At 35.5% G+C, this 18,298-nt stretch overlaps 1 protein-coding gene across 1 annotated transcript in view; it reads right to left on the reverse strand.

Moving 5' to 3' along the window:
- Positions 1–18,298, reverse strand: part of ADAMTS20 (ADAM metallopeptidase with thrombospondin type 1 motif 20) — a gene marked incomplete at both ends in the record, with an annotated part of 95,778 nt that overhangs the window by 34,814 nt on the left and 42,666 nt on the right. Inside the window, 16 exons of the mRNA XM_082498477.1 lie at positions 755–916; positions 1,243–1,533; positions 1,755–1,919; positions 2,598–2,705; positions 3,832–3,954; positions 5,295–5,459; positions 6,165–6,329; positions 6,857–7,067; positions 7,723–7,849; positions 8,950–9,079; positions 9,189–9,355; positions 11,129–11,224; positions 14,494–14,611; positions 15,777–15,913; positions 16,010–16,191; positions 17,569–17,714. Of these exons, the coding sequence (XP_082354603.1) occupies positions 755–916; positions 1,243–1,533; positions 1,755–1,919; positions 2,598–2,705; positions 3,832–3,954; positions 5,295–5,459; positions 6,165–6,329; positions 6,857–7,067; positions 7,723–7,849; positions 8,950–9,079; positions 9,189–9,355; positions 11,129–11,224; positions 14,494–14,611; positions 15,777–15,913; positions 16,010–16,191; positions 17,569–17,714 (2,493 nt within the window). The remainder of the gene's footprint in view (positions 1–754; positions 917–1,242; positions 1,534–1,754; positions 1,920–2,597; positions 2,706–3,831; positions 3,955–5,294; positions 5,460–6,164; positions 6,330–6,856; positions 7,068–7,722; positions 7,850–8,949; positions 9,080–9,188; positions 9,356–11,128; positions 11,225–14,493; positions 14,612–15,776; positions 15,914–16,009; positions 16,192–17,568; positions 17,715–18,298) is intronic.

An 18,298-nucleotide genomic window follows, 5' to 3' on the forward strand; every position in this document is an offset into this window, starting at 1 on the left:
TGGGGTGGTGTGTGTGTGTGGAATGAAAAAGTCACTCAAACAATTTTTCTTCTTTTCCCAACTCTAGATATTGATGTATCAAGAATAAGAAATTAGGGCAGGAATCATAGGAGGTTAGATTAGAACAAATGCCAAACTAATCCAGCTTTAACGCCTTCTGTACTGTCTGAGCAAGAATGCATGGTGAAGATATGACATTACACAGCATGGAGAAACCGTTCTTTGTCCAATAACATATAATGTCTCACCAAAACGTTCTAACCCAGGCACACCATTTAGATGCATGATCCTGTCTTTGTACTGCTAATTTGTAACTACAACCCAATAGATACTACTACCTGCAGTTATTCTAGTCAGTACCTGTGAAATTTGATGTAATAAAGTTTCTTTACAGCTTCTTGTGCTCATTTTTTTCTTAGGCACTGAGGCTTTTCTGCATACAATTCATCTTTTTCTAACAGCAAATAATTTTGTATGATGTCTCAAGACTCAATATGCTACTGCAGCACTCAATTATATGTTGTGCATCCTTAGCCTCATGCAATACTTCTTTTGGATGTATATTTACACTACCCATATTTACACTACAATTCTAGATTTCATCAAAGAACAAACTTTATCTAAGGTTGACAATCATTCTTTTTAAATAACTTAAATAAAGGTGTTCAGTTCCATTCACAGCCAAATAATTATGTTACTATTTCTAAGCTTGTTTGGTGGATAATGTTTCCCTTTCAAAGTGAAATGATCTTACTTCTCCCCAGTTCCCATAGTTCCATCGTGGGCAGGGTCCAGAATCACAGTGTCTTGACTCTGGAGGTTTTGTTGCCTCATCACAATAACTAGCACTTCTTCCTTCTTCATCTTGGCATACTACAACTCGACGGTGAAATCCACCTGCACAAGTACTAGAGCACTGTCAAAACATGTAAACATACATATAACCATTGCATAACCGCGAAAATGCAAAATATGTTGGTTAAAACAACTTCAAATTATTCTTTTTTAATCTTAACTTTCAAAACTGAAATTTGCCAACAGAAATTACTACTATGTATAAGTATTTTAAAATTGAAATTGCCGAAAAAAATGTATTTTTAAATTTATTTTTCATAATAATAAAAATATTTTTAAAATAAATGTGCTTCTCTTTTGACCAAATCTGTACTGCAATAATATTTCTAAAAATGTTAACACACATGTGAGATAAAAAATTAATATATTTAAAAAAAAAATTCTTACTGCTCCCCAGGGTCCAGTTCTCCATTGATATCCTCCCACAGAGGGACGGTTCCACTGGTTTATATTGTTTTGTGGACGGTGTATTGGAAGGTAACCTATTTCTGGAAATTGGCTTGGATGATCATGTGGTTTCAGATTATGATGATAAACTGGTGGACACGGTGGCATTTTACATTCTTGTTCTTTGGAAGGTCGGCCTTCAGGATCACAGTAATTCTCGTTGATTTGTTGATGATAGTTGACACAGATAACTTGTCTTGTTACTATTCCACTATCACACGTAACTGTGCACTGGCCAAAAATTAACCCAATGTTTGTAACAGAACATTGATAATTAATAACCAAAGGCATTTACATTTACTTTTGACAATAAGCAACATACTGTTTGTTTTTTCTAGGGAAGCAATTTCAATCACACTCGCACAGAATATGAAGTCCCAATTTCTACCCAGGGACTTTGGCCAATAATCTAAATAAACACATTAAAAAAAAGAATTACAATTAATACTTACAGGTGACCAATTTCCAACTTGCCACTCTCCACATGGGCTAAAGCAGCTTGAAATTTCAGCTGGTCGTGGTAAATGAGCACAGAAAGATTCATCAGCTATTCCTCCATCAGCATCTCTACAACTCACATAGCGAGCACGGTCACCTTTCCCACAGGATGCAGAGCACTGTCAGAGAACAATCCAAGCTCATCGCACTTTAGGAGACCGAAACAGGATAATGCAAGCATCTAAAACACTAACATAGCTTAGTATCAGCTTGACTTCAGATTTAAACACTGAGAGCCAGATTTCCATCTCACTCTGATAGAGCCATCCATTCAGGAAGGAAAGTGAAATATTGCTGGATGGTTTAGGCCTTAAGAATTCCTGTTGGTTTGGAACTCAATTCCATGGCCTTAACCATTTTTTATAATGTTTATTTTACAAATTATGTAAAATTAGACTTTTAAAGACCCAAACTGTTGAATACTCCTATTCACATAAAAGATTCAAATCATATTTTAGAATGAAAGATGTTCTCCATACTCAAAAACTGATCAATTATTTATAAAAAAAAAAAACCACTTCCTTGCACACTAAATCATATGAAAGCTATTTTGTTCAAGAATCTTGTGTTTTCCCCCTCCTTATTTTCTCTGGCTAGATTTAAAGCACACAGAACTTTCTGGGAGCATCTATCTCCTCCTTAAGAAACAGCTTCTTAAAAAAAAATCTTACAATTCCTTTCAAATTTATCCCAAGCAGATTTCAGCCTGAAAAACATACTAATGAGAGCTTTATGGAAAAAAGGGCGAAGGAATTGAGGACTGCTCTGCAAGATGTGACTACTATTACTTTACATACTGGGGTCCATGATCCATATCTCCACTGGGTCACCTTCCCCACGTGAACTAGAGGAAGTGATGTAGTCCATAATTTTGTATTTTCTGGACAAGAGGTCAATTCACATTCCTGTGGGGGTGAGAGGAAAAAAAAGCTTTCAAAATATACATTTTGGAATAGCCAAATGTAAAGCAAATGGCTCCCACAGACATAGATTCTACCATTACAATAAGGCAGCATTAATTAATAAGTACATATCATCTTCTAACTTTTCTCTGGTGTTATTCAAAGGCTTTTAATTGAATTGTTTTGTTTTGTTTCAAATTGAGAGGCAAAGAAAATTTACTCGATGTTAAAACAGTATTAGTAATAACTAGTAATATTTGCATTTTGAGAAAGAACTGTGTTGGGCAACTTCTATGTAAATGGAAATAAATTTATACTAATTAGATGGCTTTTGTATTTTGAAATCTTATTCAGGAAGCCATCAGAGAGGTAGTAACTTGTGACTGGTTTACTCTGGACCACTGAATCCTTTCTTTTCCTCTTCTTTAGACAAAAAGCAGAGTATGCCACCGAGGAGGTATGTGATTACCAGCTTAGCTAGATATGAATGAGATATATCAATCTAGTGGACAGATCAACATATTAATGCATAGCATCTAAGACACCTTCTGCTTTTAGTTAAAGGTAAACCACTGACTGTGTTGAAAACATTTCTTCTGAAAAATGATGAGAGTTAAATTAAGGGAAGTGAGGAAGTAAGTAAACTGAGACAAGAAGAAAAGGTATTAATACCATATTGAATCATAATTCATGTCTGCACAGTTTTGAATCAGTATTATTCCAACAACTGAAGTTTTCTTCAAGTAAACATGTTGCTCTTTTGAGAACTATATAGAAGCAGAACTTTAAGGAATACCAAGCCAGTTCGGTGCTGCTGTCATCATGGCAAGCAGTCTCCTTAAAATATTCTACAACTTAGAGCTTCCATTCCAACCAACTAATCAAAGGTCTTTGGACCCTTTCAATCATACATCAAATTTTCAAATCTCCAATCTCCAAATTACTCTTCTTTTACTTAATTCCCTAGGCCAAATTTGAAGTTCAGGAAAACAGCCGATAGTTTCAGTAACTTTTTCTCATTTTAGAACTCATTTTCTGCAAGTTCCTTCAAAGAGTCAGTAGGCAACACTTGTCTTTAGATGCTTTTAACTAAAAAGTACAATCAACTGAAAGATATTTTTTAACTTACTTGGTTATCTCTAGGACGAGTAGCAGCATTACATTCCCTGTCATCATCCAAAATAACTCTGTAAGTCCCAGTAACACATTTGACTGCACGCATCTGGTATCCACGTCCACATGTTACAGTACACTGTTAAAGTCAATAATTTCACACACTTGAAATAGCACTATTTATAATTAGATTTAATTTTAAATTACATTTTCTATTTTAAAACCCTTTCTAGAATGAATAGGAATGACTACTGGGATGGTGTTAACTTTCTTCGTGGCAAACCACATGGTGCTTGAACAGTGTCCATAACACCCCAATATTTTGGCTATTGCTGAAAAGTGCTTGTGCAAGACAAGCTGCAGGACAGCTGACCTGAACTGACCAAAGGGACATGCTCTATAATGTCAGAGGGGTGTGTGTGTGGGTGTGTGGGTGCGTGTGGGTGTGTGTGTGGGGAGGGTGTTGGTAAATTGCTTGTACGAGCTATTCCAGCAAGGCCATACACAGTGATTTTTTTATTCATAAGAATTCTATCATTTAGCTTGTAGAAATGGAAAGCCAGCACCTTGTGATCAAAAGATTAGTAGAAGGAAATCAACATTATGTTAGGCAACAGTGTGGTTATCTCTAACATGAAAAAATATTACATGAGAAAAGTCCTACAAAAAATAAATGTTTAAGTTAAAAATATACTTTATTTCCAAGTGTATATTTATTCTGTATTTTACTAACAGGTTATAAGTAAAAAAATAAATAATTAGCTGCTATTCAGTTATGAATTCTCACTAACATCCAAGAAACACCGAATAATCCAACACTTCTGTTGGACTGAGTAGCCTAATCTTATGAAAGCTCCGTGAAATTGAGTACCTTATTATTTTTTAATTAGTCTCATCTATTTGGTGACCAAAGCTTCCTTCTCAAATTAATTCCCTTTTTTCCAGAATTTTGAAGCCACTCTTGTATACATTAGATGAGCATCATTACACACAGGAACATATTTTTCAACAGCACTTTCACATAAACAGATAGCAGATCTTTTATCACTGAAGGTCAAAACAAGACATAACAAAATACTAAGTCTTTTTGCCTGATATTATTAGCATATACACTTCTATGATCTTTATTAAAGCTACCACTTTAATATGCCCATACACCTCTAAGTATTTGGTCTTTCAACGATCTCATTCATCTGAACAGTTTGCTATCTACATTTTTATTATTCTGGAGATGTAATACATTCATATGTAAAAGCATCTTTGATATTAAGGCTTAGAGTCAATGAGTATTTTAGGCATTTAACTTATAGATGGGTGTTCCTAAATTACAGGTTAAGATAGCCAACAGGAGCAAGCAAACATGTGAATCAATTCAACTAAAGTAACTGCTTAAAATCCAATTAAAATATTTAAAAGATTTTGTTTTGTGATCGCTCATAGTCCAAATTAGACAACAAGAAGGAATCCTTGTGTACTCACTGATCCCCAAGGCCCCACTTGCCAAGATGCACATTCATGAAGTTCACATGGTGTTATTGATTCTGGTCTATCATTTGGATTACAGAAATCATCTCTCAGTTGTTCATCATTAAGTTGGCACCATACTTGACGATGCTTCATCCCTTTGCCACATGTCACAGGACACTGTAAAATTATTAGTCATCAGATTGTAAAGAGATGGATCTTCATTAACAGCTTCACTTTTAGTAATCTGTTGGATTTTGAAGATCACGTAAATTCATCAAATATTTTTGTTATTTAAGTAGTCCAAAAGAACTAGTTCTTTTATGAATTTTCAATTTCCTGTAAACATCAACCCAAATGCTAATACAAAGGAATCACTATTAAGCTTCTAAAGCTACAAAAATATAAGAACAATGTACAGATCATTTATTTCCATTAGAATAAAGAATACTTGTTTCAAATATGAGTGCACATGTCACAGCTTTCATGGGAAAAATGTTTAAACTGCTTGTGATTCTTTTATACTCATAAAATCTATAATAAAACGGATATAATTCTGTTCTGCCACTGGCTGGATGGTTCTTATTGCTTCATAAAACAGGAAGGTATGCATATCACTGTAGATAGATTTACTTCAAATAGCTCCGCTACCTTGTTTCCATGTAACAAAATTTCAGAGAAAAATAGATTCTAGGTGTGGTTTTCAGAAGTTCTCTTGCCATTTGTACACCTGGGATGTATATCAGAAAAACACTAGGACTTCAGAATCTTTATTATCTTGTTCCCCAAAATAGCCAGAACAAAAAAACCCAAACACTTAAAACAGCTTATTTTAATATTGATGACGAGGACTAAAGGTGTCTTAAGTTTTACATGGTTCATTACCTCGCTCCACTCACTAACAGACCATGTTGGACATAAGAATTCATTGCAACTCTGTGTTACAACTCTTGGAAGTTCCAGGCATTCTCTGTCAGGAAGATGACGACCCAAATTGTTGATACAAAAAGCTTCTCTTGTTCTGACACCTCTTTCACAGCTCCTGGAACACTGCAGTGTATAGACAATATTACGAAACAGGAAACATTACATGATAAAACCAGGTCAAAATACATTACCAGTCTTAAAGGTGAAAAACATTAATTATTGTATTACACAAATGTATCCTACATTTAATCCACAGACTGCTAATATGTTCACGTCAGATAAATCTGGCACCTTGTTTAGTAGTTCCAAGATAAAAGTCTTTAATGAAGATTAAAGCTGAAATTACACTTATTCCTTTTCTCCAAAATACTCGCAGAAATAAATTATTAAGATTGCAAACAAAATATACACCTTTAACCACCAGATCTTCTCCGCTGACTTCCAAAACCAAGCTGCAAAAAATTTAGCTACAGTTTCTTACAAAAACATGAGGAAGTTGCTGAAATATAAGATTGGTACATACAACCCTGTGTTTGTCAAAGATTTTCTTTTAGTTACCTCTACTAAAAAAAAATGATACAGAAATAAATTTTTCATATGAATGCTAACCAGAACTATAATGGTACAGTTACAAGGTTTTGAATTTGTACCTCTGACCACTCTGTGTAGTGCCAACTTGTTAACATACAGTCACCGTGGCAGGACTCTCTGGTTGGTGGTTTCTGCTGATGAGCACAGTACTTATCATCCACTGGAGCACTGAGTCCTTTTGAAATAGAGTACTTCATGCAGTGGATCTCTATAGATCGATACCCTGGGCCACACTTTGATGTGCAGTCACTTTTGCCAACATTGTGCCACCTACAAGGATAAAGTGTAGGTGAATAAAGCACCCAGAGAATGTTCCAGTCATTGCCATGCAAATATAGATATGCATTTTACAAAACAGATAAAATAGTAAAATCTATCTCATGACTGGAATTTTCAAAGCAATATAAAAGAATTTGACTCATGGGCTTAAAAACATCTTTTTAAATTTAAAGGATCTTTTTTCTTAATCTCCTAGGTGACTTTGAAAAATGTAAGCTATAATTCTAACTGTTCATTCTCTGAAGACTTCAGTGTGGGCTTTCTTGGAGTGCAAAAACACAAGTCTGTTTCAAATTAGTTACAGTTGTGGGTACAATTCTGGTGAAATGTGTATTCTGCCCAGCTATACAAGCTTTTGTGGCAGGATATATAGAACAGATTCACAATCCTAACAAAAGACTTTGTACTTTACCAATAAAAATTAGATAAGTACACTAGTTCTACTTAGATTCAGGGGTGTAAACCTAATGTATAAACCCATTATACCATTAGATTTGAGGAAAGGAAGGAGAGACGGGAGAGATGACAGAGATAGAGAGGGGTGGAGAGACAGAGGATAAAGCAATCTCAATTATTTTGTTTCAATCTCTATCGACAACAATATGTAAGACCACAACAGCTCCATCAGTTAGGAACCTCTTTCTACCTTAATTCACACTCTGTATTACATTCCTCAAAGACATCTGGTACAGTGGGTATATGTTCACATCTTTGATCAGACACTACCACATGATCACTTTTACGTATGCATGTCATTCTTCTTCTTCTAATACCTTGAAAAGGAATCAAAAAAGCAAATAAAGGGCTAAAATAAGAGTGCCTTTTTACACTGTTGGATTCCATTCATCATTTAGGAATTTAACTGAGATACCCCATTAACACAAATCTTTGTGTACAGCAGATTCTGTACAAACATGCTACTTTGTGCAGCTGACTACATTCGAAGTGGAGAACAACCTTGTCCCAGTCACCCCTGCCATCTCCCAGCTGTACTACAGTGGTCTCACAAGGATATCAACTCCCAGAAAACTGCAAAAGTGCAACAGTCCTTTTATTCATCAGGCTAAGTATTCCAAATGCATCACGTCTGTCCTTTGCTAATTACCAAATTTTCAAGCCACCATGTTAACTTAGAGGTTGTGATCCTTTTCTTTAAGGAAGCAGAAAATTTGATCACAGGGTACCTAAAAGATCTGGAATGCTGGGAGAAGTACCACAGTTGACAGACACTCTGCTGCTCTAGCACATGAGCGTGTCTACAGCCTGACTCAAAGGCAGAAGAAACTCACCATCACATATCTACAGGCATTTCTAGCATCTGCTAATAGGAGTATCTATCAAAAATCTGTGCATGCATATTTTATATATACACTTCATACATATTGCAGTTTTATTTTTACACAGAATAACAGTTAAGAATTTGTAAAAAATATCTTTAAATAGCTTCACCCCATGTAGCAGATAACCAAAAAAGGCAACTAAATATTTATGAAAGATACTAGACAAATCAGTGACCATCTGGAAATAGGATAAAAGAAGCCTAATACATAGTAGTAGATATACAATACCGGTTTCTAAGGATGCATTAGATTTGATTCAACTTTTTTTTTTTTTTTAATAAACCACTTCTATGGCTACAAAAGAAAGGAACACAAATGTAGTTTTGAATATAGAATTGCATTGCATAAATACTGAAAATAGCAAAACAAAATCAGAAGTCATTCTGCCCTTAAAGGCTCTGTGCACCCAAAGTTTACTGGGAGTGCTGAGCTTCTTCCTTACAAGTAGGAGTGACAAATCACAGTACTTAAGACTAGTACCTTCCTAAATGCCATCAGTTGTTTGGTTCTGGTGACAAAAGAATTCACAGTACCTTGGCACATCCTACTGCAGTCTTGCCAGGGTCCATAAGGATCCCACGTAAACAGATCACTTCTCTCTTCTATTGGGATATTGAATGAATAACGGACATCAGGGTTGTACAAATTCCCTACACACAAAACCTTAATTGAGATAAAATAACAGCTGGTTTTCAGTGAATTTGAACATAAAATTAGGAAAATAATGATCATGTAGCAAATTTTCAAACTTATGAAAAAAGTAAACATGCACCTGTAAGGTTAGCTCTTCTTCGATTCTATCAGTGCTGTTAATTCGTTCTACTGTATTGTTTGAACCACTGTACTCAAAAATGGCTCCTTGTATATTGATTTCTCTTTTTGACATGCTTACAACAAAATTTCCATTCAAGATAAAATTTCCATGAATATCAGATAAAGCTATAAGTAAAATAAAATATTGGAAATAAAGCATGTATTTAATTAAAAGGTTTTATCAAGAAAAACTCTTAATAATAGATCTTCTCATCAACACTTAGCTTTATTTTAGTCCACGTGTAATACTTTGAAGTTGTATCAGTTTCTAATGCATGAATTCAATCCTAACCATCAGTAACTTTCACCTGAGCAGTTGTCATGGATTTTCTCTGCATTAACAACACAGCTTTAATAATATTTGTTCTGTTGAAGGGTTGACTGCAGTCATCACTTTTAAATTTGGTTAGGTTCAGCTACTGTAGAAGGAAACAATAATTATCGATATTTCTGGCCTATTCTACAACCCACGTTCCTGTATTTGCTAAAGCTACTTTTAGTGAAGTGGCTTTTAAAAGTAAATTTTAAAGTAAAAATAAAGGAAATTATTAAACATTTATAATAATTTAATATAACGACCAATTTACAATAATAAAGACGAATGACAAGTTAAAAATTAAATTTAAAATAAAGTAAAATTTTTAGTAAAGGCACGCTATTCAGACACTACTACATTTGAAATGGTAGCCAGTGTCAGGGAGCGAGGATTGATTCTGTCCTGTGAGATGCATGTGCAACAACAGGGCAACAGGTGGCAAGAAAAACATTTTGAAAACTCTGAGTACTACATCCAGCTCTGGAGTCCCCAACACAAGAAGGACACGGACCTGTTGGAACGTGTCCAGAGGAGAGCCATGAGGATGATCCGAGGGCTGGAGCACCTCTCCTATGAGGAGAGGCTGAGAGAGTTGGGGCTCTTCAGCCTGGAGAAGAGAAGGCTCTGGGGAGATCTTATTGCGGCTTTCCAGTACCTAAAGGGAGCCTACAGGAGAGCTGGAGAGGTACTTTTTACATGGGCATGTAGCGATAGGACAAGGGGGAATGGCTTTAAACTGGAAGAGGGCAGGTTCAGATTAAACATTAGGAAGAAGTTTTTCACTTTGAGGGTGGTAAGGCACTGGAACAGGTTACCCAGAGAGGTTGTTGAGGCCCCATCTCTGGAGATGTTCAAGGCCAGGCTGGACGTGGCCTTGGGCAACCTGGTCTAGTGGGAAGTGTCCCTGCGTATGGCAGGGGGGTTGGAACTCGATGATCTTCAAGGTCCCTTCCAACCTAAACCGTTCTATGATTCTATGATGAGTAGGATGGTAATGGAAGAAGACACAGAAGGAAAATATGCACCAGTATTCTCTCAGGCACATCAGATATAACGTTAAGTACTGTGAAACAGAACAACCAAGATTTTTGGTACAATGTGCTATGAATGCTTTGTTCCTCTCACGTACTTGCAAATCTATCAAAATGTGATCTTTATACTCAGACATGATAGAAAAAATGTGAGACAACTGATAAGTTTGCTAAAGGTCTGACTGCTTTGTTTATAAACATAAAGTATGTTTCCAAGATTTAAAACCACCCGTACCTGCATTATTCCTTAATTCATTGTGGAGTTTTAATTAACATTGCCACAACAAAGTAAAAAATTGACAAAATGATGCAATGTGCTGTAATTCCTGTTCTCTGACAAGTGAACGCACATTTAAGAATTAGAAACCTAACAACATTACATTCTTTTTTCTGAAAACTAGTATCTACAGAGAGACTCAACAAATGATGATACAATGTAATTAGATATATGCTCTAAAGACTTTATCAGACTTCTGATAACATACGTCTAGAGCAGATCTCTGGCAAGAGCACAAAAACCATCCATCAATGTTATACGCAGGAAGCTTTTACCAAGGTAGTTGTCATCTTCTGGTTTCCCTGAGTAGCTGTGCTGCCGAATATCAATGTTTGTTGCTCCTTTGGGAATAGTTACTACAACATTGTAACCTGCAATGTAATTATTCACAGATTAACTACAAAAATAGCCAAAAACTAGCAAAGATGAACATATGTTTAACTAGTTTTATTCACAAAACCCTACAGTGTACCAGCGACAATCACTTCTGAATGCCCTCATGTTTTAGGAAGGAAACATAAATATCTTCATGCTTATTAGATTTCTCTGTTTTGTTTTTTAATCAGTTGAACTGAACTTTTGTTTTCATAACTCATTAAAATTCATTCCTGTGTTCAGAAATGTGAATTCAATTCTTTACCAGTAACATGAGTTCAATGTACTCAAAAAAATCTCTAGAGAACAGCACTACTCTAGAAAGCAGCCAACTACATCAAGTGGGACTTGGGAAATATTGTGCCTCCTCACAATTTAACCACAAAACTTTTACACAAGTTTGAATAAGTCACTTAACATGAAATATCTCCACTCCCTGTTTATACAACTGGGTTAGCTTTTGTCTATCTCACAATAGTATTGCATGACAGAGCAAATCCTAAATACTCAAATATTGCAGTGTTGCAGGCCATACACATAGGTAGATATATCATATAAACTAGTCATGCTTGATCCACATTCTACTACTTAAAATGTTACCCTAGTGTGTTCCCTTCAAAATACAAATGCTTCACAAATGAGACATCGTTTCCTGTAATGCCTCCAACTACTACTATGGTAGCCTTGTTGTAAGGGAACCAAATAAGGTGCATCAAGATGTACTTTTTAGAACTGTCACTCTACACATAAGCATAGGTTAAAAAAAAAATAATTTGGTTCTCACAGATGCTAATGACAAATTCAAAAGGATTCTTATGTCTAAGAAAATCTGAGTATGGCAAACACTGGAAACAAATAATAAACACAAGAATTAACATAATCTTTGCTAACTTTTCCACTTATTGTGCTGTGTTTAACAGTCTTGCCAGGATTAAACTTTGGTGAGTTGACTCACCTCGGTGGGTAAAAATTTAAATGGCAATATCCTTTTCAATTTCATAATTCATTAACTTCACAGTGCTTTTAATCTATTAAAACTATACCATGCACTTAAATGAACATTTAATCTGATCACAGATCCATCACATCTACCAGCTGGGGGCAGCACTGCAATTGCAAATTGACACGCTATGTGCTCTGGATAAATACACAGCATTTTGTCATTCTTCCAACACATTGGGAAGAAAACCAAACACACTCAAAAAAGCCCCTTGTCTCACACGCTGAAGACCTTGTGGTAATAGAATGACAGTAGACAAAATACAGGAGGAAACTATAAACAAATCTGCATAGCATGTTGTCAAGGATACACAGGAGAATAGGTCACGTACTAAGGCACTGAGAATGACCATTTCCAGGAAATCCTCAGATACTCTAATTTGAGGCAGTAATAATAGCCAACATTATTATGTGTACATAATTATATTACCATTTCCTAAATTGGGAGGCTAAGTAAATTAGTATTTCATTGTAATGAATTTGGGATGATTGTTTCACTACCGTTTAAACATTTAATGACAACATTTGAAGTGTATGAATACAAGCACATACAACAGGCTTCCATTGTCTAGTTCCAAATTCTGCCTTAGTAAATGACTTCTGTCAGTATGGAAGGGGACCAAGTGAAGTTAAAAGAAAAAGATCAAGTGCCCAGACTTTGGCATACTTATCTTGTGATCCTAACTCTGAACTTTTTTGGAAAAGAACATTTCCTCAGACCATGTTTTCAGTCATTAGCCTAGGGATGCCGTAAGCCTCCCACGGACACTGAAGTTGTAGTGATCGGCTAGCTACACCCTCTTGTTTGCATTGCTGCACTCCTACTGCAGCACACCTGAGTGATAATCCCAAGTGTTCAGCATACTGTCCAGGAGTGTAATTCAGTATCATCTTTTATATGCTATAATTCCAAGAATTCAAACAGAATTTTAAAACATTCAACTGAGTATGAAAACAAATTAATATATCAACGTTTTCCTTATGCCAAAACATGGGTGCTTTTTTTTCCCCTCCAACTTCAGGTAGCAGCAAATAAGTCTGTGACGATGTGAAGCTGATAAACAGCACAGAGTGACAGTTTCAACCATATTTGTATAAATGGCAGTTCCAGTGTAATGGTCACTTGGGTCAAATGTATTTGTGACAGAATTTATGTGCTAACTATAAGCAAAAAGATCTTTCATAGTGGTGGGAAGCTAAAACACTGACAGTCCTTTACTCAGAATTATCAAAATAAAACATTCTTTGATCACGTGTTCAGAAATCCAGTCTCTAATGGCTGATTGTGTCTTCTTCCAGCTTCTCAGCACTCACACAATAAAAGCTGTGTGTATTTGTATGGGAAGCTGTATTCCACCTTTAAGTTTTTTGGTACTTTTGCTTGGTGCAAGACCTCTGCCAGGGGAAAAAAAAAAAAATCCAACAGGATACTGGGCATGCTTTCCCCTTCGACCAGCAATTCCTTTGTTCTATGAAGATCCTATTTGGCAGCTCTGCAGCTATCATTTTCACTTCGCCTGTGGTCTCTTTCAACCAGTAAAACGGCATGAAGGAGCCTTTAGGAATCTGGTGTTAACCTGGAGACTTCTGTCCTTATGTTATATGCTCTAACTGCTTAGCTGCACTGCTACACACATACAGTAGTCTCTCCATACTTCCCAGAAAGGACTACATATAGAAGAACTATCAGTAGTTCTATTAGAGAAACTAAATCAAAGAAATAGAGATTACCAGGGTTATTCAGAAGTTTCTCATTCACTACGTGCCAATGAAGAGGAAAGAACATAAACGTTGCTGCCCATCTTCTCTGGAAAGAGAAGGCTCACATTTCACAGGCTATCTTTTTCACTATAGGAAAAAAGGAACCTCATCAGCTGCTCACACCATGGACTTCTTGCTATCTCTTTACACAACCAAATAGAGATGTTGGATTAAGTCCTTCAGCTGCAGAGTTTCAGATGAGAGAATGCAAAGCGAAAAGCAGAGAGCATTCTTCCTTTTAAAGTACTTTTACCCTCATTGCATCTTTTATTTTTACCTTAGAGCAGATTGATTTTTTCCCCTTTAATGGGTTAGTGTGTCATAGTGTTTGCCTCTGCATCCTTCAGAAGGCACACGTGATTGAAAATCAGAGATATTTTTTGTTGACAGGGGCCCTAAGGAGCACACACTGGAATCCCACTTCCTCAAATGTAAAATATAATTTCTAAGCTATACTAAAACGTGCATTAAGATTTTAAAAAAAATTTTAAAAACCCAAACATACCATAATGAGCACTGTTGAAAGTACCTGCAAGAGTCTTACATGAAGAATTGTCACCACCACAGATTCCACATTTGTCTCTCCTTGCCTTGGAATTCAAAATGTGATCACAGCCTGCTTGCTACAAAAAAAATAAAAAAAATACAATTGCCCTGTGTCACTCAGCCCAATGGAAGACAATGAAAACAAACAATGTAAGCTTCCCACTCTCCCAAAGTTTTCTTATTCACCATATATATATATTTTTATATATATATATGGTCTTCCTTGGCAATTCATGAAAAGCCTTTTATGTTTCTGGGTGCTGTGATGTAAGGGCAAAACACAATAGTGCTCTTGTACTGAGAATGTACAATCCAAATACACTTAATATGTCAAGAACTGTATAAGAATACATAACAGCATGTAAAAATTTTGTGTAAAAAAAAAATCAGCATAGTGTATAAATTTTAAGTTATATTTACATTAAAAAGTCTTGGATTGGAATCCTAAAAGCAGTATGTATATGTACATGGTCATCAATTCTTTAAGTCTGTCATTACTGCAAAAGAAGCAGAGGAATACATGTAGACTATGCTGGTTAAACTAGCATAACGACAATTTTTGTTTATGTATCTTTATCTAAACTTCCTTTTAAAAAAATTATGATAAACGGGACATTTCTCTGGTATTTCCTCTTTCCTCTTGATTAAAAACTATAAAAAAGGCTACATTTTCTCCTCATCCGGAATTTACTCAGTTTCACTGCAGTCAGCAAAACAACCTGGGCTTGACAAAGTCTTGAATTGTCATAACATGGCACCTTGCTTCTCCCAAAGCACTTCCATCATTTCTATTAAGCAAAGAATGCTGAAATGATCCCTTTCAAGAGCCAGTTACTCCTGATTTTGCAATAAAATAATTACTACCTAATCTATCTACCCTTGGATTTTCTACTTTTTTTACTCCTTTGATAGCAGAAATATGACAACAATAAACACACAGCATGTTTCTTTCCTCCCTTTATGCCAATTTTGGATCACTTTCTCTCTGTTCACTTGAACAATATTAACTCTCTCACATGAGGCTTTAATGAGGAAAGACTATGCGTCTTCAGATTCAACTATATGTTCTTCACTTAATTGCTTCCATTTCCAGATGTTTAATTTGGTAGAGATTAAAATTAACTTAAGTAAATTCAAAACATCTAGCTTTACATATTTTCAGTAACGGTTATTTGGATGAATATTAAATATCTACTTTACCATTTGTTAAAATTGATTTTAATAATTAATAAGTTTAAATACCCTGCATAAGCCTTGAACACAAAGGTCATTGGTTTCTGCTCCACAGGGAGTACCATCAGCAACTCTGTCCTTCAGCTGATAGTAGGAAGTTGTTCCAGAAACTCGGCAAAAAAGTTTACAGCGATCTTTCATAGAAACTGGAAAGAAAATCCAACAGGTTTCTTGTCTGTTTTAAAACTTTAATTAAAGTAATATTTTTATTTCATTAATTGAAAAAATTTATAATTACTTACTACCACTGTATTTTGGAAGCCAGCGAACAGCAGACGTAAGACCGTTGATATTAAAGTGTTTGCCATCAAATTCAGAGCACTGTTGCTCTCGGAAATCTTTTTTGCCTTTTGGACATGAATCAGTATTACACGATCGAAATTTCATCCTGCGGCCAACACAGTACTTTCCTCCATTTCTTGGTCTAACAAAAATAGGTAAATGTAAAACACGTTCAGTTTCTAAAATTGCTGTTTTCCATGAAAAGTGGCTTGAGCCACTGATCTAAAGGCGAAAATCTCACACAGCATTCTGCCACCTGTTACTGACTTCCCCACACACACTCTTATCTTGTGTTGCACCATGCATACATTTATGCCCAAGTGAAGAAAGTAAAATGTCCATGCAAAATACCACTGCTGAGGTAGCTGGTAATCAAGTTACTGGTGTTTATTAATGTCTACTACATTTTTGTTTCTCTTACAGTCATAATTATTTTGCCTGGGAAAAAGCATTATTAACTTTAATGCTCTTACGAATTTAGTGGAGATTACAGCCCTATTTTTACAGAAGCAGCACCTCCCTCAGTAATTTGAAATTATTATTTTACAGAGTGACAAAGAAAGACAACTGAGTTAGGAGAGGACACACTCTTTTCTGTAGTCCTAATATTGGTTTCAGTTTGGGGATCAAAAGAACAAAAAAAGGAAAATTGTGGAAAACACCTCATTTACTGTAAAGTCTAAAATACATTTCATAACTGTTATAAACTCTGCTACACAATAATTCAGTAGTAGTAGGTTCTTGGGGAGGAAAAAAGAATAAATCAAATTGATACTATCAGTTACTACAGACTGACAGAGCCATATCTAACGGGAATCTAGTCTAATGCCTCTTAGTCATCAAAAAAAAAAAAAAATAACCTGGGGTCATTTGATTGAGGTTCATTTATCCCACTGACAATATCAAGATGACATGACTTCCTAGAAAAGCCCTGAAACTACCCAGGCTGCTGCAGCTACGGTTCTGCTTCTGGAGAAGTTAAGGGTAAAGTTCTCATTGACTTTTATTACAGAGAATGAAACCCACATTGAATTATTCAGGCAATGGAAGTTTCTTGTTATAAAGGTAAGTTGTAAATGACTCGGCTGTAACAGGTTCTTTGTGGGTGTTACTAGTGGTGATTTTGTGAAAAAGCCTTAAATCAAAGCAAATCAATTGTTTCACTAAAAAGATTACCAGGGAAATACATCTATTCCTTTTTGCATATTTTACTCCAGAGAAAGTAAATCAATGTTTAAAGAAACCCTCAGCATTTAGAGTAAAGCTAGAAAAAAGACCCTACCAAAACAAGTTTTTAGTACTATCTATAAATATGAATTATATAGCTGAGAGACAAAAGCAATCTAAAAGTTCTAAAGACTTATCTCTCTTTCCAAACATGGCTGAAACAAGCATTTTTTTTATCGGTGCTTCCAACTAATTTGTGCGATCCACAATACCTTAATTTGGTTTTGAACCAACCTATTTTGTTGTAATATCTTCATTACACACAAATGTAAAACACAATAAAAAAACATACTCTGGTCTATTACACAGCCTGGTGGTGCTCTTGATTCCACCTCCACAAGTTCTTGAACATGAGCTATAAGGTCCCCATGGTCCCCATTCTCCATCTACAGGACGTGTCTCCATTTCTCTGCTCACACAAATTCCATGGCGGCAATGCTGCACAGTCGACAAACAAAATAAAATTTCTAAGTCAATTGAAAGGTTACTCTATATTTTAGGCACAGAAAGAACAAAATTTAAGAGCACACCTGCTCTTAATCTGGGTCTGGACATTTTCTAAAATGTTCAAATTCCTTTCAGATATCTTGCCCAGAAGTCATATTTTCAGAAATGCTGTCTAGAGTTCTTTGCTGTCTATGAAAGCTGCTGGATGCTGAATACATATTTAGGTCTTGTCACTTTATTCAAATGCCTATATAAGAATCTCAGAACCCTGATCTCAAATTCCTGATATGTTTTCCTGCACAAACTTCAAAAATAGATTTACAGTCATCTTGTACATATGATATTCTTCCAGTTTAATTTGGAAATTCATGCTGATACAAAAAGTAAAACGGTATGATAACAAACCACCAAGAAGTCTGTGGTCTTTGGAGCATGCTGAAAGTGAAAAAAGTTAGGGGGATTGTTTTGGAAAAGCACACAAATTTTCAAGCATTTAAGACCTTGTCTATGCTAAAGCAAGATGATGGTATAGATTCATGCTTAAACTCAGACTTTTACACCTATATCAATAGCTG

Source organism: Vanellus vanellus, assembly GCF_965231255.1.
Source record: "Vanellus vanellus genome assembly, chromosome: 1".
Classification (NCBI taxonomy): Eukaryota; Metazoa; Chordata; class Aves; order Charadriiformes; family Charadriidae; genus Vanellus; species Vanellus vanellus.